Genomic DNA, 26137 nt, shown 5'->3' with positions numbered 1-26137 from the left:
CTGAGCTGTCTCTCTGATGTACTCAAATCAAGTAAAGTTCGTCTCTACAGGACATTTAAAAACAACAGCTGTTGAACAAAGTGCTATATATCTAAAATGATCAAATCAAATAAAACACAGGAGAAAAATGACAGAGTTAAATGAAATATAAAGCTGTGTAAAAACAGCACAAATGAAAGTACTTCAAACTCATTCTGATTTAAAAGCCAAAAAATACATACGGGGTTTGAAAGCATCTAATACTGGAGATGTCCTGATGTTAGGGACAATTTGCTCCACAGACCTGATCCCCTTTGTGCTTTAATCTGGAGCTCGGCCTCTTGTCCTTTTTCAGCACCACTGTCTCTATAGCAGCAGGTCTCACCGCCATCTTGCAAACCTTCCCTTTCACTCTTGCTTTCACAAATCACCCAAGACACTCATCTCCAACAACTGTACCCTGCCTACACTCTCTTCTTCACATTACTTGTGCACTGCCCATTGCTTTGAATGGTTAACCCCAGGCATTTAAATTCATCCACCATCACTGCTTCTTCTCCTTGGAGCATCCCTGTTACATCTGCTTGTTTTTACGAACTTTTATTTCTCTTCTCTCTAGAGCATACCTCCACCTCTCCAGGCTCTCTTTCATCTGTTCACTACTTCCGCTACAAATCACAGTGTCATTATTTGTCATTTGTTGCCCCCCGTACCCATCTTTCACTCCTGCCTCACATGACACGTGTAATCCCCTACATGTGTTTTTGGATACATACCTCCATTTCATGTATGTGCTGTTCATGTGATTTGGCCTGTAAGGACAGCTCAGCGTGTTTCTGATGAAGATCATCATAAGCCTCTTTCAGTGCTTGAAGGGCTTCTTGCTGTGTCTTGAGGTGATCCAGAAACTTCGTCTTCTGTTTACCCACACAGACAAATGAAAGATGTGATTTTAAATGAGCTTGTATGATTTTCTGGCATCTTCCCATATACACATTAAGTCTGCTATAGAAGAGTCCAGCCTGACGGACACTGTAAATATGTGCTACTATCATCACAATGCCTTCTCCCACAGCACAGTTTTTCTTCTACCTCTTTGTCCCAGCTGGTCTTGGAAGCAGCATAGCTCTCCATCAGTTGGGCCACCTTGTCTTCCATTGCCTTGCTTTGCTCTCCCATCACCTCATGTTCCTGTTTAAGGGCCTGCAGTAAAATTAATCGCCCATGTGGTTTTAGTGCAATACTAAATTTTTATGTGTTTATTTAATGTGAACAGGGGGTTCTAAACAGGGCAGGCAGAGAGAGGACTTCTTGCTAATACAAATCAGTTGGCTTGTGTCATTTTGATAATGATTTTAATAAATTAATGAATAGGTGAATTAAAATGAGAGGGGGTGGTATAGAGAGAAGAAAAGAGAACAATAAACTTTAAAGCTATAAATGCAGAATAAACACACTATCATTCAGTTGTGGAGCCGACTATATTCACACATGTACATGCTGTGATATACAACATCCCATTCATCAAGTTTATGGGAAGGAACAATGGTTGTCATTCATTTTGGTCTTTGCATAAATTTACTCTATAATCATTTAAATAGACCCTGAAAAATTTCTGATCTGTGTGGGACCAATGGGTGGTGCAGGGTTTTATCTGGAGACATAAATCACATTTTCTATCAGCCAAAACTCCAACGTGCATGAAAAGGAGGTTTCTACAAAGGTGAAGTGGGATAACAGACATGTCATTACTATAAGTTTGGCATTTATTTTTGTTTTTGCACACAAAAACCAATTAAAGTATTCTAACATAAAAGGACTGAAATCGCACTAACTTTAAAGTCCAGAGTCTGTAAGGATAAATTTCATTCGCCCCAAATTTTTTGTTAAATGTGGCTTAAATGTATGACTGTAATTTGTAAGAATCAACAAGATAAATTCTTCTATTTCTTCCTTATTATTGATAAACAAAGACACACCTGGAGCTAATTTTTTCTCTCCTGTAGGCAAAAAAAACTTTGTTATTATTAAATCAATTTTGCTTACCAGTGATGCTTACCAATATTTGTACTACATACAGTATATGATAGTTAACATGAATACACCAGTTAAAAATAAATCAGGAGATTAAGATGTGCTATTTTTTCTGATTTACACTTTACATTTCTATTCTTTTCTTCTTTGCAACACTTTTCTAAATGTGTGATTAAGGTTGAAATGTGTATTTGGACATAATTATCCAATCTAACACATTAATAAACAAGAAGCACTCCAAAATGTAGCTCTCTCTCTGGGCACTATTTACTTAGCATGACGAAAGTTTCGGCCTGTCTCAGCAATGCAAAGCCCCCAGCATCCAACATCACCATGGAGGAGAGGAAGACACTCACATCACTTAGTGATGACAACAACATTATCATCCTTGCAGCAGACAAGGGTCGGTGCACAGTATTGCTAAACCAGAAAGACTATCATGAGAAGATTTTGTCACTACTCAGTGATGAAAATACTTATAAGCCCCTGAAACGAGACCCAGGAAGTGGCTACAGGAAGAGGGTGATAGACTGTCTGAAGCAGTGAGAACAAGACAAGGCTATCGACCGGACCTCATACCACAGGCTGTACCCAGGGGAATCTACACCAAGTCTGTATGGTTTACCGAAAATACATAAACAGGGTGCACCTTTAAGACCGATTGTCTGTATGATCAACTCTGTCACCTATAACATCTCCAAGTTTCTGGCTTCGATCCTCAACCCGCTGGTGGGCAGCTCTGAACACCACATCCAGAACACCCTGGATTTTGTTGAGAAGGTGAGAGATGTCATTATGGAGGCAGATGAAACCATGGTCTCGTACGACGTTACATCTCTCTTCACTTGCATCCCAGTCACGAAAGCGTTGGAGGTAGTCCGTAAGAGATTAGGATGACCCCAACCTCAGCAACAGGACCACTCTCAGCATCGACCAAGTGTGTTTGAACTGTGTCTTCATTCCACCTACTTCACATACAAGGGTCAGTTCTACAGGCAGAAACATGGGTGTGCCATGGGCTCCTCAGTTTCACCCATCGTGGCCAATTTATACATGGAAGAAGTGGAAAAAAGGGCTTTGCTATCCTACCCTGGAACACCACCAAGCCATTGGTTCAGATATGTTGATGACACCTGGGTGAAAATCAAATCTCAGGACGTACCACATTTCACGGATCACGTTAACTCGGTGGACCGACACATCAAATTCACCAGGGAGGATATGAAAAGTGGCAGGTTAGCCTTCTTAGACTGTGAGATTTCCATCAGTAATGGGGGCCATCTAAAAGCTGACGTGTACCGTAAACCTACACCAGTATTTAAGGTTTGACTCTCATCATCCACTGGAGCACAAACTGGGTGTCATCAGGACGCTACAACACAGAGTGAACACCATCCCCACTGACACAGCGGCCAGGGAGGCAGAAGAACAGCCCAAGCGAAAACCTGTAGTGATCCCATATGTGTCAGGAGTATCGGAGCAGTTGAGACGCATTTTTTCTAAACGCCGGGTCTCTGTGGCTTTTAAACGCCAAAACACGCTGCGCCAAAAACTGGTCCACCCCAAGGATCGGCTCCCCCGACACAAACAGAGTAACATAGTGTACGCTGTTAAGTGCCAGGAGGATTCCCGGGATATATACATCGGGGAAACCAAACAACCTCTGGAGAAGCGGATGGCACAACACAGAAGAGCCACCTTGTCTGGCCAGGACTCTGCAGTCTGTTTACACCTACAGGCCTGTGGACACTCTTTCAAGGATGAGGATGTACACATCCTGGACAGGGAGGAACGGTGGTTTGAGCGCAGAGTCAAGGAGGCCATTTATGTGAAAAGGGAAAGACCATCTCTGAATCGAGGAGGGGGCCTAAGGATACATCTGTCACCATCTTACATGTTGTGATTGCAGCCATTCCCCAACTCTCTGTGAATGGTACTCATGGCCATTGATCAGTGGTCTTTGATCAGTGGGTTTTGGTCAGTGGGTGTTGATCAATGGTCATGAGAATTTGCATAATTATGATTAAGGAACTGACCTCCCAGCCCATTGTTCCTTCAGTGGGCTGGTTTCAGTCATTATGCAAATGTACTGTTTATAAGATTGGAAACTTGCAGTCAGCTGAGACTGAAGAAGTCACTTGGATGAGTAACGAAACGTTTCTCCCACAAAACGCTACGTCCAGATGAACAGAATCAACTTTTGGAGATTAGCATGACAGAATGGGGTGTAAACTCCACTCTACACCCCTACAGAGTTTCACCAGAATTCATTCTAAAGTTTTCAAGCTATTGTATTTACAGACAGAATGACATGCACACAAATGCCTTCAAACCAGAAACTCCTTGGTGGAGGTAATTTCAAGCCGGGCACTCAGATACGCATATTAGCTGTTTTCTCTCTTTTGATCTGTTAAAGTAAACTTCACATGCGTTTCATCATCGGGGATTGTAATTTAGGTCTGCAGAGACACAACAGACAGATCACACGCAACTGCAATGAGATGCTCAAAGCAAACAGACAAAAAACAGTTGCCCTTGAAAATAATAATAAATAGTTTGGTGTGCAGGAGGAACTGAAGAACACATCAAACTGGAACTGTCCAGAACACCTAGAAACTTTTTCTCCATCTTACCATCACATGAAGATAAGGAACTTTGGTGGGAATTTAGTGCAGAATACAGGTAAGTGAGAAGTACTTTTCACTTGCCTGTATTCTGTAAAGTGACTTTTCAAATGAGCTCATTATTATAACGCGAATGCAAAAAGAACCAAGTTTTTTTTTTAGACTGATCCACTTTTTGAATGACAGCAATTGTAAGGGGACTGAGTTATTTTTAAAATGCACTACATGTGAACCCCCACAGATGTAATCTCCTTGTCTGAAAAGTGAAGCCAATTCAGAAAAAGGCTACCAAGGCATGGCAAGAGGGAAGTCTTGGCTAACATGTATACATGTGAAGAGTTACATCCACAAAATAGTACAGGATGAAATACTCTGACCTCGCACGTCTGTCTTTGTGTCTGTAGCTCCAACTCTACTCTCCTCACTGTCTGCGTCTGACTCAGCAACAGCTGCTGGGTGTGCTGCAGAGACCGTATCACCTCCTAAACCACACACAGACACAAACACAATAATGGCGCACAAACTGACCGGGCTTGATTTTGGTTTATTTGAACCTTGACATCATAAAAAGTGGAAATACTTCAAAGGAGTTTCCAAAACAATCACGTTCACAAAATTTCACTGAAGGAAGAGACTCAACATTAAAGCTGTCTAGGTTTAGTCATGTTCCAGGTCCTTACCTGCTTTTCTGCTAGTTCAGTTGCATTTTCCTCCCTTAGCTTCTTGTTCATTTCAGTTTCCTAACCATACAAAAAAATAAATATTGTCTGTGTCAGAACTGGATTAGATTTTTCAGCATTAATCAATCGATCCATCTATCCTCTTCTACTTATTTAAATAAGGGTTGCAGTGGGGCTGGACCTTATCCCATGTACTATGCAGCGGCAAACACTTTTGCAGGGCTAACATGCAAACTTCACACAGAATGGGATTTGAACCTGGGATCATTTGGCTGTGAATTGCTAGAATAAAACACGATTTCTGTTAATGACCATCATTTACCAGCTTCAGCTTCTGGTGCAGCTGCTGTATATGCTGCTCTCTGCCTGTGGGACTGTAGGGTTTGGCCGGTCTAACTGAAGTCATCTTGGCCTTGCTGAGCTCATTACTGACTTCAGTCAACTCCTGACAGGACACCATAAGAATCACAGGATTAGTCAAGCTGATGCCTCACAAACTACTCAGGCCACTGGACAACTCAAATAATACCCTCAATATCTTCTAGTTTGAAACAACAATATATTTTAGTGGCTGATATTTAACTGATAACGCCAAATGGTACAAAGTTTAGAAGGAAAATCACAAAAATGCCTCAAACAATCTAAATGCTAGACCACTTGGCCCCATACCTTCTTTAGTGACACAATGGTTGCTGCTTGTTTTTCATTAGCAGAAGTCAGTTTCTTGTTTATTCTCATGGCTTCATCAACTGGAAATTGACACATAGTGCAGCATGAAACATACACAGCTTATACATGAGGGCAAACAGGAAGGATTCCCATCTAAATCACAAATTCAATGAAAAAACTAAACAACAGGATACAAGATGAAATGGATTTCCCATTGCAGTTGGTTTACCACTAATTGTAACAGACACTAAAATAATCCCAATATTTGGCCAGAAAATGCCTCTTGGACTTAAAAATTGAGGCTGGTGTTGTGCAAAAGGTCAGTTTAAGAACACACGTCTCATTAAACATGACTACATCTGGGCTTCATTGACAAAAACTCTACCTTTAGCTGACAGGAAAAAGAGGAAAGTATGTTAGATGAGTAGACAGCAAGGTTAAAAAGTTAAAGAGCAGGAAAATAATGTGATGGATCAATCCTGCCTGGTGTCAGCAGGACAGGCTGCCTGGTGTTGGTGGTGTGGGAATATTTTCTTGGCTCACATAAAGCCTCTAGATAGCAACCCAGTGCTAAACTAAACCTCACTGCTGACCTGGGAGATGTCTTCATAGTTTACTCTTATCAAAGTGTTCCTAGAGGAGCATTTAAAGAAACATGACAGTGACCTTTGCGCATTACCCAGATCTTGACCCCAAAACAAAGACGAGGATAAAGTGAAATGAATGATGTGAAGGAAGATTTTCTCAGGAATGAATGTGCTGTTGAAAATTCTGCATGAGCAGAGACATACTACTGTATCACGTCACGATGTACCAGGATCCCTGTGAACTGTTTCCAGCACCTTATTATATTTATAACCGAGAGAATTCAGGCTATACTGGGAACAAACCAGAACCTCTTCTGCTGAAAACAACCTAATAACACTCAGTAATGACAAACTGAAGCGGCACATATGTGAAATGCGTGATCTGATTTGTGTATATAATTGTTTGCATGGGATCATTAGTAAGCCTAGAGTGATCATCATACAGAACATTAATTTATATATCTGTCTTTCTGTATCTATTACCATTCTGCTCCAGGTTGTCATGGGCCTGCTTGACCATGGCACACTGCCTGGACAAGGCACTGAATCTTTTCTCCACCTCTCCCAGTTGGCTCAGGTGGCCGTCCTTTGTCCGGCTCTGTAAGGCCAGTTTCTGTTCCTGTGGAGGGGCCACAGTTAAAACAGACAAGAAGAAATATGTTGAGGAGGACCCGGCCCGTTAATGGACACAGATCCTGGGACTTTTTGTATATCACTGAGGATGATTATACATGTGACTGACATGTCTCTAACCTATGAGGGCCCTCGGTTTGTCAGTTTGATCCGCCCCTCACTTGTTATATCTGGTTTCAAATGATAAATGGTGACAGCAAAACTCCTTAGACTTTAAAGCCACCACCACCTGCCTGTCCCCAGCTTCTCTCCCCTCCCCCTTAAAAGTTAATTGGTCGATGAGATATGCCCATATGCAGATGTTTTACTTTTGTAGGGGTCAGATTAGCAATTTCACCCTGACTCCAGTTCTTCCTTTGCCCATTTTTTAACCCCTTATCTACCTTGGGGGCTTAAGAGAAAGACTTATCAAGTCGCCAGTTCATCACAGGGCAATACAGACACAGGTGACACACTTTCACATCCTACAGCCAAATAAGAAACACCAGTTAACGTAGCATGCAGGTCTTTGGACTGTGAGAGGAAACTAGAGCTTCTGGATGAAACAGGGAGAACAAACAAACTCATCACAGAACGACTACAGGTCACCAGGAGGTTCAAATCCAGAACGGACCCTCTATTCACCACCACGCTGCCCCTTTATTACCAGCTTGTAGCAGATTGATGGCTGTGGCTCAGCAAAAGGAGCTAGCTTATTTTGCAAAATAAAGACATACGACAGTGGAAACAGCTGTCAAGTAAAGTGAGGGTCACGCTTTGACAGAGTTAGTGCCTGCCTCTTTCAGTGAAATGTAAGAATCAAGTGGGCTCATGCTTCAGAGCGCTTTATCGCTCTTCAAACTGCCATTACAGTTTGATTGTGTGTATCAAGCTGAGCAGATTCTTTCCTTCTCCCGTTTTCTCACTCACTCCCTTCTCTTTCATTCTCACTCCCTTCAGTCAATCTGTCCGACTCTCCTTTTCGCCAGATCTCTACAACTCCCTCTCACTCTGCTGAGCCACCGTCATGCGAAGAAGGTTAAACTGAGCGAGGCCCAGATATAAAATATTTTAATAGAGATATTTTCTCTGCTGTGCTGGCAGTTCAAAGTGTCACACACTCCCTATCCGTTACTCCTGATGAGCTCTCCCCTCTAAACCCATCCCTCCTTAGCACCATTCCCTTATCCTCCTCTTTTAATTTTACTCCCCTCCCACCAACCTTCTGTCAACAGTTTGTATAAATGGAAAAATCCTTCCTTACCAGCTCACTTGATTTCTTCTCCAAGTTGTACTTCAGCAACTGTGTGACAGAAGTAAAAGAAAATTAGCGAGCCTGTTTTTGAGAGCGGCTTCTAGAAAATAGAAATAAGTGATGTTGCAATCGTACATGACAGTTTTCAACACATCTGGAATCAAGATGGCACATTTTTAATAACAGCAGCAACTGAGTGAAATTTAAAGCAAGTCTTGCTTTTTCCAAAGTTTAAAAAAAAACCTTCACATTTCAGCTTTGAAGCCTGTGTTGCAAAGACTTCCTTAACATGTTCAGGTAAACAAAAGCAACATAAAACATATTTAAAAAGAAATAATTTGAATCTACAATCTTTTAAAAATGCAAAAATTCTACCAACTAAAGATCATGTAATGTGACACAAAGCCCCATCTCAACATACGCGTTTGTTTCAGTACTGTAACTCTCTCTCTGCATCTGCATGTCCAAATGTTTTGTTTTGCCATCGTGTCATGCAGACATCTCACTTTCAAATACACTGTCTTTACGGGCTCTGTGATTAAGTCCCTCCACGTTTATAGACTTTTGGCATAGATTGTTACACAATGAACGCCTCACTGACAGGACTCAAAGAGGCCGTCCCACCCTGGATAGGGCCACCAGATGTTTTCTCATTTTGCCAAATTGTTGTGTTTTTTTTTTTTGCTTCTTTAAACTGTATACTTACTTCCACCTACAAACAACAAATCAAACAAAAAAACACTGACTTTGTCCAAATTACGTCTTAGGCCAGGAGAAAATACAGTTTCCTTTTTTATTCTTAACATATAAAATGTAAACAACAACAAAATATTTTGCCCCAAAATACAGAAAAAAATAGTCCTAAAGGTAAAGTTTGGGGGCAATAATACCCCATTTATCATTTGCATGAATTTAAACATTACTATGAATATGAAAAAAAAATTTCTACTAGAATTAAAATAGCTGGTGTATGAATCTTTTTATATTTCACATTACTTGAACTATACAACACCAGTGGTGTGCAGATAAGTCAAGGTACATGGCAATTAAATCACTTCAGTGCCACCTGTCACTTGTGTGATAATGTGTTAAATTAAAGAATCCACCAGACCGTGTCACAAGATTGAACACAAACGGGCTTCATTTTATCCAAACACAGCAGTCAGAGTCTCCCAGATAGAATATCAAAAACGGTCTCTATTGTCTCTGTAACACGGCTGGGTTGTTAAAGTGCGTTGGACCGTGAGTACGATCGTTTATCACCTCTGTGGTGTCAAGTCTGAAGATGAGCAGAGGGGAGCCGGAGCGGGCCAGGCTCATGCACCAGAACCCTTGACTCTGATCGAGCATGCCTTTTCTTTATTTACTTGTCTCTCTGAACAGTTTAACGATTAAACTGTGTTATCTTGCTCATTTTTAATAAAGAAGGGATAAAAGGTGCTGATGGTGTGCATGTTACAATAAAACAGAGATAGAGAAGAAAGAAGAATGTTGAACAACTCAGTACCTGCAGTGACTTCAGCTCTTCCTTTAAGTTGTTAATCTCCTTGTCTTTTAACTCAGCAATGACCTGATATTTCCCCTGAAATGTTAAATTCATTTTGAGTGTCAAAAAAGCAATAAAAGCCCAAAGCACAGCACAAAAGAATTCACTCCGAGGGCCAAAACTGTGCAACTGAGATGAGTAAATTTACTTCTCCTCTAAAGACATTTATTGAATAAAATGCTCTATCGTGGGGATGTTTGGGGGAATAAGAGTTCTGTACCTTTTCCTCCTCTGTGTTTCTTAATTTGGCCTGAAACTTGAGAAAAGATAATAAATTATTTGGAAAGGTTTTAATACATTGTTAAAAGTCTTGTTTAGAAATGAAAATGGAGGAATAAAAACCACACCTGTTTCTTAAGATTTGTGAGTGACTCAGTGTGCTGCTTTGTCACAGATTCAATTCGATGCTGTAGGGATTCCTGCAAATGAAAGGGAAGACGGAAGAAAGTTACTGATGATCTCATCTATTCTTTGATATTACTTGTTAAATAAAGCTGTACCTTCTCCCATTCCATCTCCTGCTTCTCCAACACCAGCTTACTGATCTGATCCTCAAAGCGGGTTTCTGCATCCTAAACCAAAAAAACTGACTCTCAGGCATCAGTAAGTTCACAATTAGACAAGCAACCAGGAAACACCTGATAAGAACATTTAAACGGGAAAGCTGTGACTAAGAAGGTGTGATTCAGTCTGAAAATCTTCATCTTTTTCACTCTGTGGGCCAGTGGAGTTGAGCCAAAACTGCAAAGTGCTTTAAGTTTCTTTGGTTCAGTCCTGCGTATCTTTTGTGGAAGCAGTCAGTGACGGGGGAACATTAGAAGGGAGGTGATATTTGTGGAAAACCATCCCTATCCTCCCTCTTCTCTTGGAGAAGGCAGGTAAAAGTCAAGTGCTCACTATATCCAGGGGACTTTTTTATGTGCACGTGGGAGCCGGTTAACTCAGCGAGCTTATTTTATAAGTTCCTATTAAAGTATGCTACCAGCGTGGCACAAAAAAAAGAAAAAAGGAGTACACAGGAGATAAAGCTGTTATTTTTCCACCAGGGAATAATTGCTGTGTGTATGTGTGAGTGCATGTGTTAAATGCACAGCAAAGCCTTTCTAAGATCAGTAATCCATGTAAATTAAAACAGGTAACTGTGTATCAAGAGAAGGCCGAAAAGCCATGTTGCACAATCTCATCTATAGCTTTTCATCTTTTTACCATTTTTACTGCTGTTCTGAATGGTCACCTTTTATTGGGCGTTAAAAAACAAAAAATGGCATTTGGAAGTTTGTGGGAATAAAAATTTGAGTTGGAAAAAGTTTGACACTGTTTCCAGATCACACTAAATCTCATATCACATGCATTTCATGTAATGTGACATTTCACCTTACTCGCAGTTCTTCCCCATTTATGACTCATCTTCACCAACTAAAGCCGCTGGTTACACCGCTTTAAAAAAAAGAAAGTGCTGGAATTTGACCTGCTCAGGAATGTCCGGCTCCATCATGACATCCTCTTGCCTCTCAACCTTCCCACCCCCGTGAACGACACAACTACAAAGTGCTACTTTGATAACGGCAGTGCCTGAGGAGGAACAGACTGATATATCATCTAATGTCTGTGTCTGAGTTAACATGACTATAACAATAAAAGCTCAACGACCAACATCCCATTTTTGCTCCTCTAACCTTTAAGCACACTCGGATTTAAAGTACTTGCTGGAGGGGAGAAAGCTTTATTCTTTTTGTTAGTTCTTTACAAACAAATTGACTTTGTGCTCATTGGTTAAGGGCTAATAGGCTTATATGACCCCCTCCCCTCTTTCTTGACATAATGTGCATCATATCCAGCAGGGTTAAATCCACGTAGCCAAAGGGGCACTTAGCTTTCTCTATGAATGCTCTAATACCAACATAACCAATATATTTGTGAAATTACACTGCTCTTCAGCCAAACAGAGTCATTAGTGTCTCAGTTCTACTCAGGAAATGGTGATATAATACAGAGGAATAGAGGAAGTGAGCAATACTAGAGACAATACACATAACAAGGCACCTCAAAGTTCAAACAGCTCTCATGTCAGCCAATTCCGAACCTAAACGAGCACAGCGTAATTCCCAGAAAGCCGCTGCTAATAATGACCAGTGTTGACACAGAGCATGTGCTCACGCATCTGCTTATAAATCTTTGCTTTTAGTATTGTTTGAAATTATGCATAAGTCAGTATCGTGTATCATTCTAGTACCAACCAGCTCAGATATTATTTAAATAAAATAGCTTCACTGCACTAATTTGGTAAATTGATATGAAATGTTCTGCTAATTTATGTGATCAGTATTTAAAGTATGGATGAACCTTGCTTGGAGCTGGTAGATTTTTTAAAGTTAGGAATCAGTGAACTCTGTCGCTAAGCTGCTGTTAATTACTGCTAATAGAAGATGGAGAAAGGGATCAAGGCATGACACTCAACGCAGTACTACCACTGCCCACGAAAGGGCTACATTGGATCACTGGTCTATTATACTTGTTACAGTTTTTTTTTAAGTACTTACGTCTTTTACCACCATGGAGAAACAGAAAAATGCCACCGGAGCCATGACACAGGACGTGATTTTGATTATGAAATTAAAATAAAGTATACTTCAAGGAGATGGTACCTTAATGCCTTCACAGTGACATGGTTACAACTTCAACTTTACCCTCCGAATATGCAGCTCCTGTACGGCTTCGAGCAGATTGGTTTTGAATTCCAGCAGCTGTAGTAAGATGTTCCCCCCACTCTCCGTCTGACAGTGTGAGCTGGAAAGATTCAGCTCATGTTCCAACACATCTTCTCCAAACTGAAAAAGAAGATCGAAATCTCAAACAAAGCTAAGATTGAAACAATATCATTCATGTAAAATGTATTTTAATCTCATCTTTTGTCAAGTAAACAAACCAGCTGATGGATGTTATTTACTTTGCCTTGCACTGTCAAAATTAGTAACTTACAGTGGTGTGGGTGGGAAGTGTCTCAGACTCTGTGCTAACATCCATCGAGTCGTTTCAGGGCAGCCAAAGGTCCCACTGGTCCTCTTCTGCCTGATAATCCGGTGGGGTGGGAGTGGGGCGCATTTTGTTGGAAAGGTTAATAGAATAGACGGTTTAATAAGCAGTAACATCTCTGCCTTTCCACTTATGAGCTTATAGGCTTATAATTACTTCCTCATCTGCAATTTTTACCCCTAAATGATTTTAGTAGAAATAATAGAGAAGAACATTAAGGCCTCGTAATACTTCTCAATCACTGCAGTCTGACCTAATGGCTTTGAAATGACTGTTAGGGCTTTTTTCTTTCTTTGTTTTACACCGCTTCCATTGCGATGAGAAGATAACACCTCGATAAGCCATCCAGGTTCAAATGAACCAGCCCATCGACACTAATAGGGGTCAGAGCAATAACACTGAATGGACAAATTGCACTGTCAATGCTTTTTAAATTACCTGGGTTATTTAATTTGACCTGTGGATAGTCCTCTGCAACTGTCCCTTCAACATAACCAAGAAACTGAGTGACACACACAGACACACACTGCAAGCACACACCTACTGAAAATATAACTATTTAAGTGGGAGGTCTCCACTAGCCAATGATCTCTTAATAGAACAGACCTTTTTTCTCCCATTTAACCTGCGCTAGTATCAATCATGTTGGAGAATTAAATGATCCCTGCTAGAATTGGCTACTATCATAAACTGACATTGTGACCCCCGGCTGAGCAGGGAGGGGATTTGTGCAAGCGTGCGTTAGTGTGTCGCTCTCCTGGCGCACTATGTGCACAGCCTGAATGTGTATGTGTGAATGTGGCAGGAGGGGAGGAAACTGCAGTGTCTTTATTTGCTTTTCCTGGGATTTAGTTGAGCAGGTATTAACTACCACCTCCAAGCCATGAAGGGACAAATTAAAAGAAGTGCCGTAGCCATTAAAATGGAACATTTCTGTCAAGTAACATGAAGTTTGCATTATCTTTGTGTGAGTTATGCTGGTAACTGTTTTGTAATACAACCATAAAAGAAAGTTAAAGAAGCTCTGAATCTGTAATACATGCAATCCAAGTGTGGATACTGCCAACTACTGCAACACAACAATTTGGCTTCTTTATTTTACCTCGTCAAGTAAAAGAAATGCAGGGGTTAAACTGATAAACTCTACTTATTTTCTTTTCATGCTGGCTTACTGTCACATTGTTAATGATATGATAAAGTAAGTGACCTGTGCTTCACCTCGTGTGACCAGTAAAATGTCACGCACACCAAACTTTCTGACTTTAAAAGGGATGTTGTGTTTTTAGTCTGAAGCGGCTTGTCTTTCTTTCTAAGTTGGAAAACTAATAAGAAAAATATATTTAAACATTATCACGGGGCGACCGTGGCTCAGGGGGTTGGGAAGCGTATCTGTAACCGGAAGGTCACCGGTTCGATCCCCGGGCTCTCTGTCCTGGTCGTTGTGTCCTTGGGCAAGACACTTTACCCTACCGCCTACTGGTGTTGGCCAGAGGGGCCGATGGCGCGGTATGCTGTCCTCCTTCCAATAAAATAGAATTTAAAAAGAATGTATCAATAATCATACCTTATTATTAAATCAACATAAGCTGTAATATACTGTGGGCTTATTTATGTGTGTGAAAAACGACGTACCCCCCGTGATTCAAGCACTTGTCAAACCTCCTTTAGCAGCAGTGGCTTAAAAGTAAAGGCCTCCTGTATGACTTTATCAGTCTCTCGCATCATTGTGGAGGAATTTTGGTGTACTCTTTCTTTGAAATGTTAGTTAACTGGATTTTGTGGGATTGGTTTATACAGTTCTTAAGGTCCCAGCACACCATTTCAATCAGACTGAGTTCTACACTTAAACCCACTGACGCACCTTGATTCTTTTCTTTTTCACTCATTCTGTTGTAGAGTTGCTGCTGTGCTTGGGATCATTGTTCTGCTACATGACCCAATTTGGACCGACAGATGACCTCACCTGTGACTCTAGAATATTTTAGGTATACAGAGGATTTCATGGTTGACTAAATGAAATGAAATGCCTTTTCTAGGCAATTGCTTTCTATCTAACATTCACACTCATTCATATTCCAATGGATGCATCAGAAAGCAACTTGGGGTTAGTATCTTGCCCAAGGATATTTGGCATCCTTGGGCAAAAGGCCACCAATCTCTCAACTTGTACATGACCGGCTCTATCTCCTGAACTGCCATAATGAGGCTGCATATTATGGATAAAAACCTCCACTTTGCTCTTGTTTGTCCAAAGGACAAGACAAAAGCACATTGTCCAACAGACAAAGCCATAGTTGTTCAGTCTTTTTCTAATTGCACTGTCATGAACTTTAACACTTAGCATGCCAAGGTCGGCCTGTAGGGTCTGATATGAAGCTCTAACGTTTTACGCAGTTTCTCTGAACATTGATCTGATCTTGGGGTGAATTTGCTAGGACATCCACTCCTAAGAAGATTTCAACTGTCCTGAATGTTTTACACTTTATCACTGTAGAAAAAAGGATTATTAAAATATTTAAAAATGGCTCGATAACCCTTCCTACACTGGTGGGAAGATATAATTGCTTCTCTAAGATCATTGCTAATGTCTTTCTTCCTTGGGTCAACACCTGAATACTCCAGATGTTAATTGATCATCAGTTGTTGATGATCAATTAATAAAGTACATATGATTGGCAGTAAGGGTGTACTTAAATTTTTAGACACCACTTGCGCATTTTGGCTTAATTTTGTTAAATCAATAATGGCACTCAAAAATGTGTTATTGTTCTGTAGTTCATCTGAGTTTGTATTGATCTAATTTTAAGACCTTGGCCCTGCACTACGAAAGTTCAGAGAACCCAGGATAACTTTCTGTTTTCTGGATCCAGTTACCCTAATACTGGCAATCAGGATACACAAATCTGGTTATGTGTAAGTAAAGGTACTGTATGAATGTGATAAGCACTTTTGGCACTTTAATCAGTAAGACTAGAAGAGAGCTACTATAATAATAAAGTTTAGTCTGTTTGAAGCCAGAGAAGAAAGCTGACAGTGTAAGACTCGTCAATATCAGGTGTATCTGATGTGCCCATATTGGTGGTGTTCCTGGATTATGATAACTAATGTTGCTCTAGGTTCAACTGTACCAAAATCAGTTATCATTATCCTGATGATAACTAATAATCTGGGTATTAACAAAACACTAAGGCCCAGATATGTTGATAAACAACACAATAAATGCAGAGCATTAGTTTTTACTGTGACTGTACTGTTGTTCTAAAGGTATTTCCAGTGTTATCAAACTCCCATGCTAACAGAATAAGCACAATAAGCAACTGTTTAGCCTAGCAAAAATGATTGCTAAAGCTAAAGCCACCTAGTTGTAGCTAACATGACTCTGCTGTTTAAACATACATTTCCATATTAATGCTGAAATACATATTTGTACACTAATTTAACAGAGAAATAAATTAGGCACTGCCATAAGTAAGTACTTCAAATAAAATGTTTGCTTGTTGTTGTAGCTTACCTTTAGCAATTAGCACAGCAAGCAAGATGGCGAACTACAGGAAGCGCACTGGACAGATGCTGAGAAGATTCTCAAAAATGTGAAATGTCCAAAAACTTTAAAATATATAAATACAAATTTTAATATGACAGTAGTTTTCTATAAAAATATATAATGCACAAATAAAACGCATGTATGCATAAATTAATAGAATAGAGTTCTAATAGAGATGTCCTATTTTTGCACAATAGTAATGTGACACAGGCAGATGGTCAAGATTTACTTACACCACCTGCAGGCACTCAAACGGAGAAGAAAAAAATGCATAACATTTGTTTAAATATTTAAATTAATTTGATATTTAAAATAAATGATCACTCCATCATTTAGTGCTTTTATATAAATTATTTTTTAATAAAGTGTTGATAAAGCTATGGCTAATGACTCCGCAGAGGATCAGAAGATCTGTTCCCATTATTCATTAGTTGAATCTATGAAAGCAAGTCAGTAAAACACAAAGTTCACATAGTTGAAGACCTCCATAGCCAGAGGTCTCTGTGTGACTGAGCTACTAGCGCCCTCTAGCGGTTTTATTACAGAGCTGCACACAAACGCCAGAGAGGGCGCTTGTTTGATTGGAGGCGCTTTCATTGATTGCTTCCTCCTGCTTTTATACCCGCCCATTCTCAACGTTTGTAATCCGTCAGAAGCATGGCTTCAATAAAAGAAAGAGCCGCAGCGCTGAACCTTGCGGAGAAATTGTGTGTGCGTAATCAAGGTGAGTTGTTTGCACCTGGCGGAGGCCTGAACTGAGATCTGATTGTTTTTTTCTCATGTTAAGCAAGCGTTGCAAAGCTACACTTACAAACAGCTGTGGCAAAGAATTTGGCAGTGGTCATTTTAAGGTTTCCGTTATTGTGCTTAGTCTAACCTTCCTCCTCAATCCTTGATTTCTCTCCTTTCCAAGGGCGTAGATTTGGTTTTGGCATTGGTGGGGACGGATGATTCATAGTTTTATATGTGAATTTTATAATGTTAAATTACTATTAAACAAATGACTAAGTATTTTAGGCCATAAAACTACTCCTCTAAGATTACCACAAAGTAAAAGATCTCTCAGCAAAATTATGCAACAGATTAGGCACTATTACCCCGATCAAATCAGTGAGCTGAGATTTTCTATTCTAAACATGAACTACTGTTACAGCAACAGACATGGACTACTGGTGTCCCACACAACTCAATGTCCACTATGTGAAGGAGCCAAACACGTGCCTGCTCCTCTCGTTAACTGAGATAAACTGCTGGCATGTTTGTTTTACATCTATACTGTCCAGTCTCTCCTGGTGGACATGCAGCAGCATTGTTTAATCTCATTTGAGTCATTGTTAACCTTAGCCATCTTTTTAGTCTTCTGAGAGCACTGAAGCTTCTTTCAGCCTCAATACCTGCGTTTTATCCTCAGATTAAAATTATTATTCTGTGCTTGATGTGCCTCACCTTTGGCCCTGGCTCTTCCCCTCTGTCTGCACTAGGACATATTGCCACCTGATAAAAAAACACATTGATTCGTGCCATATAAAAAGTGAGACATGTCAATTCAGATTCTTTGTCAAATATACACTAATGAATCAATTTACATCAGCAGCCTAACAACTGTCTTGACTCATCAGGAATCAGAATCAGAATCAGAATACTTTATTGATCCCTGGGGGAAATTATTTTTTGTTACAGTGCTCCATTTTAAACCAACATTAAGACAAGACAGACAATACACTAACTAAGAATAGTACAATATATACATATATATACATACATACATAAGTCACTCGTAAATAAATAGTTGGAAAAGAAACATGTGTAGTTGTAGCAGTAACCAGTGTGTTAAGTGGATGCGTTGTACAGGGAGATGGCCACAGGCAGGAATGATTTCCTGTGTCGTTCAGTGGTGCTTTTCGGTAATCTCAGTCTCTCACTGAACGTGCTCCTGTGACTGACCAACATGTCATGGAGTGGGTGGGAGGTGTTATCCAACATTGTCTTTATCTTGGACAGCATCCGCCTCTCCGACACCACCTTGAGGGAGTCCAGCTCCATCCCCACAACATTGCTGGCCTTACGGATCAGTTTATTAAGTCTGTTGGCATCTGCGACCCTCAGCCTGCTCCCCCAGCATGCAACAGCATAGAGGGTCGCACTGGCCACAACAGACTCATAGAAAATCCTCAGCATTTTCTGGCAGATGTTGAAGGACCTCAGTCGCCTCAAAAAATAGAGACGACTCTGGCCCTTCCTGTAAAGTGCTGTGGTGTTTTTAGCCCAGTCCAGTTTATTGTCAATGTGTACTCCAAGGTATTTATAGTCCTCCACAATGTCAACACTGACCCCCTGGATTGAAACAGGGGTCAAGTGTTTCCTGGTCTTCCTGAAGTCCACGATCAGTTCCTTGGTCTTTGCCACGTTGAGCTGCAGATGATTCTGCTCACACCACGTGACAAAGGAGTCGACCACAGCCCGGTACTCTGTCTCATCATCCCTGCTGATGCATCCAACCACCGCAGAGTCATCAGAAAACTTCTGAAGATGGCAGGTCTCTGTGCAGTGGCTGAAGTCTGTGGTGTAGAGGGTGAAGAGGAAGGGGGAGAGGACAGTCCCCTGTGGTGCCCCTGTGTTGCTGATCACCTTGTCAGACACACACTGTGGGAGACGTACATATTGTGGTCTTCCTGTCAGGTAATCAACAATCCAGGACACCAGAGAAGCATCCACCTGCATCGCTGCTAACTTATCACCCAGGAGGGTCGGCCTGATGGTGTTGAAAGCACTGGAAAAGTCAAAAAACATGACCCTCACAGTGCTCGCCGGCTGGTCCAGATGGATGTAGACACGATTGAGCAGGTAGATGATGGCGTCCTCAGTTCCGAGACGAGGCTGATAAGCGAACTGAAGGGGATCCAGGTGTGGTCTTACTATGGGTCGCAGCTGGTCCAGGATGAGCCTTTCCAGGGTCTTCATGATGTGGGAGGTCAGTGCCACGGGCCTGTAATCCTGGGGGCCACTGGGACGAGGTGTCTTTGGTACAGGGACGAGGCATGATGTCTTCCACATCACCGGGACCCTCTGCAGACTCAGACTCAGCATAAACAGTTTATGAAAGACTCCACACAGCTGGGGGGCACAGGTCTTGAGGACGAGGGGACTCACTCCGTCTGGTCCAGCAGACTTGCCTGAGTGAAGTCTCCTCATTTGCATCTCAACCTGGTATTGAGTGAAGGTGATGGGTGGGGGAGGGGTGTCAGGAATCTCACAGGAGGCAACATGTGAAGAGAGAGGCTGGCACAGTGGTGTGGCTCTGGATTCCAGGCTGACTACAGGTGAGGTTGTGGGGGTGGGAGCAGACACTGTGGTGTCGAATCTATTGAAAAACAGATTCAACTCATTGGCTCTATTCTCACCTCCCTCAGCTCCCCTGCTGTTGGTTGGCCTGAATCCAGTGATGGTCTTCATGCCCCTCCACACCTCTCTCATGCTGTTCTGCTGGAGTTTCCACTCCAGCTTCCTCCTGTAATTGTCCTTAGCCTCTCTGATCTTGTCCTTTAGTAACACCTGGACCTTCCTCACCTCCTCTTTGTTGCCCCCTCTGAAAGCCCTCTTCTTGTTGTTGAGGAGGGCTTTGATGTCCTTAGTCACCCACGGCTTGTTATTTGGGTAACAATGAACAGTCTGAGCTGGAACAATGGAGTCGGTGCAGAAAGTTATGTAGTCTGTGATACACTCAGTAAGCCCATTGATGTCCTCGGCGTGAGGCTCACAGAGTGTTTCCCAGTCGGTCACCTCGAAACAGCCCTGTAGTTCTGCTAAGGCCTCCTCTGACCACCTCCTGACAGTCCTGGTGGTCACAGGTTCCCTCCTCACAATTGGCACATAGCGGGGGGGGTGAGGTGAATCAGGTTATGATCTGACCTACCAAGTGGGGGGAGGGAGGAGGAGCTGTATGCATCCTTGACGTTAGCATACAGTAAGTCTGAAGTTTTCTCTCCCCTGGTGGGACAGTCCACATATTGTTTGAATGTTGGTAGTGTATTGTCCAGTGATACATGGTTGAAGTCACCCGAGATCACAATAAAGGCACTCGGGTGCTGAGTCTGTAGCCGAGCTATGGCAGAGTGGATAGTGTCACATGCAGCTGTGGGGTTAGCAGAGGGGGGAACATAAACAGCCACCAAGATGACGTGAGAGAATTCCCTGGGTAAATAATACGGCCTGAGTCCAACAGCACACAGTTCAGTGTCCGGGCAACAAATCCTTTCTTTGATTGTTATGTTGGCAGGGTTACACCACCGGTTGTTAACTAAAACAGCAAGCCCACCTCCTTTCCGCTTACCGCTAGCGATGCTGTCCCTGTCCGCCCGAACAGTGTGGAAGCCTTCCACGGAAGCATTCTCATCGGGAATGTCCTGGTGCAGCCATGATTCGGTGAAACACATCAGGCTACACTCTCGGTATTCCCTCTGACTCCGTACCAGTGCTGAGAGCTCGTCGATTTTACTTGCCAACGATCGCACATTACCCATCACGATAGACGGCAGACACGGTTTAAACCTCCTCCTCGCTTCGAGCCTCCGCTGTCTCACCGTCACCTTTTTTCTTCTCTTCTGTCCTGTTTGTAGCGTGAGTGCATTTTTAAAACAATTTGTGCAAACTGCACTACAAGGTGGAATTGCTCCTTTCCCTCATTCTCTTAGAGATATATATTCCTATAAAGGTGTTTAAGAGGTCTCTTCTGTCCTTTTGCATATATCTAATCGTGCCCTGCACAAATTGCCTGTAAAATATGTTAAGAGTTTGTTCTGAATGTGCCTTTTTTTTTTTTTTTTTTTTTTTTTTTTTTTAAAGCTCCTTGTGTGGCCTCCAAGCCAGTCCAGTCTTGCACCATGTGGAGCAGCCTTATCTCCCACCTGAAGTCTACTGTGACCGTGAAGCGCAGACGAGTCCTCTTGAAATCCCACAGTGACTGTTTCCTTGGCTCAGAGGGTGTGGATGTACTGGCAGAATACATTGTTAAAGCGAAGGGCTTTGAGGGTGTGTGTTGGTTTGTAGATGCTGTTTTATTCCCATAGCTTCACCTTCTAGAGATCATTTTATTTATGATATTCGGCCCTTCTATTTGATTAAATTTAAGGTGCCGTCGTGTCTCGGGACAAAGTGGTGTGTGTGTGCCAGGCGCTGTTGGAGTGCGGCGTGTTTGAGGCGGTGGGAACCAAAGTGCTGGGAAAAGACAAGAAACAGGATGCGTTTCATGACAGCAACAGCGCTCTTTACAGGTTGGATACATGAAACGAACTGTTTTAAAAAAAAATAAAAAATAAAAAATTTCAACCTGTGATGGCATTCCCTAAACATTTCATATAAACATGCAGGTTTGTAGACACATCTACTCCTTCAGTAGATGAGTTGGAAAAAGGTGTGCTTGTGAATGGGATCCAAAAGTTCTTCACCTGCGCTCCTTCAGACAGGTATCACCTCTAAAATATTTATTTATCTGTATTACAGGCACACTGCATATAAAACATCTAACCAAAGGTAGCATCAAGTCAAAATGTATCTCATGTATGAATATTTTATGAATTGAATAATAAATATTATTGTATACTCTCACTGTCCATATTATTAGGTACACCTTGCTTTTACCTTTGGGACTGGCTGAATTCTTTTGTAGCGTAGATCCATCAAGGTCTGAATTTACTGTGCCTGAAATCCGTGTCTCTTGCATTTCAGGCAGGAAGAGCAGACCTGTCCCCCTGCATCGCTTGTTGAGATGTCCACCCCGGTCCTCTTCACTCATACTTCCAGCCAGCTAGATGCTCCCGCCACTAGCAGCCAATCATTGGAGCTGCCGATGAACAGTCTGAGTCTGAGTCCGTGCAGGGTACAGACAGCCACGGGTTTACCACAATCATGTGAGCACAAATCTTTCTTTCGTATGCATCACTAAAGCAATCCTGAACAACTAAACTAAAGCAAATGTTTCTGCAATACATAATGCTGTGGTATACAAAGGACAAGCAGGAAATCTGTACTACATAGCTGTGATCATCAAGCAAATTGCATTCAAAGAGACATGTAGCAGATGGTACTGGATCAGCCACAATCTGGCATCTCTGAGGATAATCGGAGTACATTCATTCACATGGTTTGAGTGACTTGCACATCTGTTAATTTGACATTAATGCTGAATGATCTATTCAGCTTTTGAGCAATATATGCATCTATCAGGCAATGTTTGACGCCAAATAACATTACACATGTAGTTTAACAGCATGGATCCTATCATAGACTGCATTCAGCGGGACAAAAGGCAGCAATACACCTGCACAGGCTGCAACTCAATTAGAACTTGGTTCCTCTGGCTCTTTCCTGCAGTGGTGGATGAGGTGTGGCAGGAGCAGACCCTGCTCAGCCTGTTAAATCTGGTGGAGCTCCCTGTGCTGGAAGGCGTGCTTCAGTGCAGGCAGAGCCCATCCTCTCCATCTCCAGCCAACCTGGCACACAATAACCCAGATCTGATCTACAGCAGCAACCACCTGGACAGACAGATCCTCAAGGCCTTCCGAGACTCTCAGTAAGTTTGGATTTTTAAAAATCTTTATTTTTTTTTTTTATAAATTTGATCTTTTGTTGATCTCACTTGTACTGTTTCCTCATTTTTCAGGGAAGATGAGTGGCTCTGTGCAGCTTTGGACTGTTTGGACTTCCTGCCTGACCAGCCGGTAGTGGAGCTCAGCAGGGAGCTGCCTCATTGTTTCCCTCAAGATAATGAGAGCTGTGACCCAGAACCAGCTGGTCTCAGCGTCCAAGAAAGAGGCAAGTGGTATGATGAGTATCAGAATCGGGTAAAGCATGTAAACGCCACTGGTGAGCTATGGTGAGAGACATGTATAGCTTATGTTGCAAATGATGGCATGTTTAACAATAGCTTCAAAATACTCAGGTGACAACAGTGCAGAGCACACACATCTCTCCCCAAGTGGCTTGGCCCAGTGTAAGCTGCTTCTATATGGGACTCTGGTCAAACACTACAGCATCACAAACAGGCTTCCACTTCTGCCGCAGCACATGACTGACGTCTACACAGCCATCACAGAGCTGCTCGGTAAGAACACTGGTTCAGACGTGACGGTGAGATTTTTACCGCGTCTCCAACCATGCTCTCTTCTCCTCCAAAGATTTTTAATAACCTCACCACTTGCAGCACATTCTCTTTCATTCTCTCACCTTTTCAGTAAATGTTAAATTGGATAAGGCTCTCGAGGCTCTGCAACTGTGTCTGAAGCTGCTGCCGCACAGCTGCAGAGATGAGCTCCGTAGGCTGCTTATCTTCGTGTCTCTGGCAGCTGACCCACATGGGATTAAAGTGGACAAGGAGGTGAGAGAAAGTGGTGTTTTTATTTTTTTATTTTTTTGGGGGGGGGGGGGGTCTGACATCAAAGAATGTGCTCTGTCATCTGTAGATTGAGAACAGGCTGGCAGTGAAGAGGTCTTTCTCCAGGGCGATCCTACACAGCAAGGCTCTCTCCAAAGAGAAAGAAGATCTTATATTGGTCTTTATGCTAAGCAATGTTAAAGAAATCTTCAAGGTAATAGAATGCTTTTGGTCTGTGTGAGAAAGTGATGATGAATTTTTTTGCCTGATTTCTTGCCCCAGTGCAGCAAGAAAGCGGGGAGAAAAAATGATCAAAGATTTGTGCAAGAAATGTTTGTACATACGAACTAAACCCATTGTGATCCGGTCACTCAAACCACCGCTAAGGATGACCTACTGTAGTTGGCCATCCTTAATGTAATCAGTTACTTTATCTAGAATATTCTCTTTGGTAACCTCTGCTAAGTAAATCTGCGGCTTGTCCAACAACTTAAAATGTGTTTGCATGGGGCCCTTTTGACTTGTAGTAGAAGAGATGGCAATTATAAAAAAGCTGTACACAAGTGGCCACACAGCAGACACTGATGTAAATGGGAATGTGTCTCGAAGGTTCGCTTGGGGTGCTGTGAAGCAGTAGATATTACAAAGGAAGACAATGTGGGAAAATATGAATGGGTTAAATACAAATGTAAAGCTACACAGTTCTTGTTCTTCCAACTGTGGTTTGGGTTGTTTTTTTTTTTTTGTTTGTTTGTTTGTTTTGGGGGGGGGGGTGTTCATGGATTATGCGCAGCTTTGTTCTGTAAATTTTTTTATTTTATTTTTTTTCTCTGCTCCAGATACCTGGGGCTCTGCACAAAGTAGTGAGTGACAAGCTGGCTTGCCTCGTACAGGAGAAACAGCCGGATGTGACGGGTAAATGGCTTTTGATTACTTTTGGTAAATGACACAAAACATCAGTTTCCTTTTAAGATGGAGAAACTCCAGAACAGATCGCACAATTCCGTCTCACTGCAAAACACAAAAGGAATGGTATCTGTAATTCAGTAAAATACTTTTATCTTTTAACATTAACATGAAGTCTTTCTTTAACTCAAACAGGTCGCACGATCTTTCAATGCTCTAAATTCTTAAAATTCTCTCACTATGACTGTGTATTACTATGACAGTCTTTCCAAAAATCTTTAATTACTGATGGAGTGAAACAGTTTCTTCAACATGCAGTAATTTTCTTGGCGTGGCATCCTGAATATCTGCAACAGCAGATTTCCCTCATCTCCACAGAGTGAGGCTCTCTTCTAAGAAAAATGAGCACTGTTGGATCTGCCATAGACTAACTGGCCAGAACAGCTAAGAGGTCATGCAGCTAAAGAGCAGATGCTCCCTGGTGGAGACTATAATCTGCAGAAAAAACTAAATAATATCCAGACATTTCTATTCAAATCAATTTTAATTAAATTTTCCTCTTTATTGTTGTTCTCCTCATCCGTTGTGATTCATAAATTGGTCTACATCATGTGTAGGTTATTGATGTTTCACTGCCCCCTAGTGGTGGCAGAATCTCCAGATCACTTTATTCCCAGCTGAGACTGGAGGTCTGTAGTTACATTAAATTGGCAATTATGCAATGTTCATTTCCTTTAACGTTTTTTTTTTTTTTTTTTTTTTTCTCTCTTCTTCAGGTTCTACATTCTGTCAGCAGGTTGACAGGAACACTTTACAAAGCTCTACAAAAACCACCACCAACCAAGCGCTGTGGGTCCTCTTAAACAACATCCACCTGGATACCAAGATCTCAGCCAAGGAGAAAAAGCGTCTTCTTAGACAGTTTCACCTTTCCCACCCAGAAATATTTAACCAGTACTTTGGTGACTCTGCCTTCAGTGTGCTGTAGATCTGTGCAGATTTGTCTCTGCTGTTTTCTTTAAAGTGTTTTTTGCCTTTTTACTTGCTTGTTATACAAAAGTGAACCATCTCCACAGATGCATTTTTGACTGACAGTAAGTTTGTGTCTGTATATCAAATGTATAAATATTGAAGAATACTAAAGTATGTATGTGTATTTACTATTGAATAAAATGTCAATTGTTTACAAAATCTCAAATGCATCTCTGTAAAATGTGAAACATTCAGCTCTTTGCAAGTATATTCTGCCAATGAACTGTTTTCTGGAAGAGAGCCTGAGGTGGCCACGTTGGGAACTTC

The 26137-nt window shown here is 41.6% G+C and overlaps 2 protein-coding genes across 6 annotated transcripts in view; one reads left to right on the top strand and one right to left on the bottom strand.

The window, feature by feature from the left end:
* Window positions 1–16808, bottom strand: part of ccdc73 (coiled-coil domain containing 73) — a 53684-nt gene extending 36876 nt beyond the window's left edge. For 3 of the 5 annotated variants that reach the window (XM_026172785.1, XM_026172786.1, XM_026172784.1), the window contains exons 1-16: window positions 16797–16808; window positions 16531–16625; window positions 12966–13055; window positions 12674–12814; window positions 10487–10558; window positions 10334–10405; window positions 10207–10242; window positions 9948–10022; window positions 8450–8488; window positions 7057–7192; window positions 5987–6066; window positions 5640–5762; window positions 5318–5377; window positions 5015–5119; window positions 1072–1182; window positions 756–896 (exon numbers count right to left, since the gene is read on the bottom strand). In XM_026172785.1, the coding sequence (XP_026028570.1) occupies window positions 756–896; window positions 1072–1182; window positions 5015–5119; window positions 5318–5377; window positions 5640–5762; window positions 5987–6066; window positions 7057–7192; window positions 8450–8488; window positions 9948–10022; window positions 10207–10242; window positions 10334–10405; window positions 10487–10558; window positions 12674–12814; window positions 12966–13010 (1236 nt within the window). In that variant the 5' untranslated portion in view covers window positions 13011–13055; window positions 16531–16625; window positions 16797–16808. Of the gene's footprint in view, window positions 1–755; window positions 897–1071; window positions 1183–5014; window positions 5120–5317; window positions 5378–5639; window positions 5763–5986; window positions 6067–7056; window positions 7193–8449; window positions 8489–9947; window positions 10023–10206; window positions 10243–10333; window positions 10406–10486; window positions 10559–12631; window positions 12815–12965; window positions 13056–16530; window positions 16626–16796 lie in introns of those variants that run through there. The other 2 variants (XM_026172787.1, XM_026172789.1) reach the window with 2 other exon arrangements.
* A 371-nt stretch (window positions 16809–17179) lies between these two features.
* Window positions 17180–26036, top strand: LOC113027239 (DEP domain-containing protein 7-like). Its single transcript, XM_026176859.1, has 12 exons — window positions 17180–17287; window positions 21406–21591; window positions 21692–21833; window positions 21930–22025; window positions 22288–22469; window positions 22933–23131; window positions 23222–23373; window positions 23501–23662; window positions 23793–23935; window positions 24021–24146; window positions 24772–24847; window positions 25615–26036. The coding sequence occupies exons 1-12, from the start codon at window positions 17221–17223 to the stop codon at window positions 25824–25826; spliced, it is 1743 nt and encodes a 580-aa protein (XP_026032644.1). The 5' UTR covers window positions 17180–17220; the 3' UTR covers window positions 25827–26036.
* Window positions 26037–26137: the final 101 nt, after the last annotated feature.

This window comes from Astatotilapia calliptera, chromosome 7, assembly GCF_900246225.1.
Source record: "Astatotilapia calliptera chromosome 7, fAstCal1.2, whole genome shotgun sequence".
Taxonomy (NCBI): domain Eukaryota; kingdom Metazoa; phylum Chordata; class Actinopteri; order Cichliformes; family Cichlidae; genus Astatotilapia; species Astatotilapia calliptera.
Note: the sequence above shows the minus strand (reverse complement) of the source record. Positions and strands in the feature narration are given on the sequence as shown.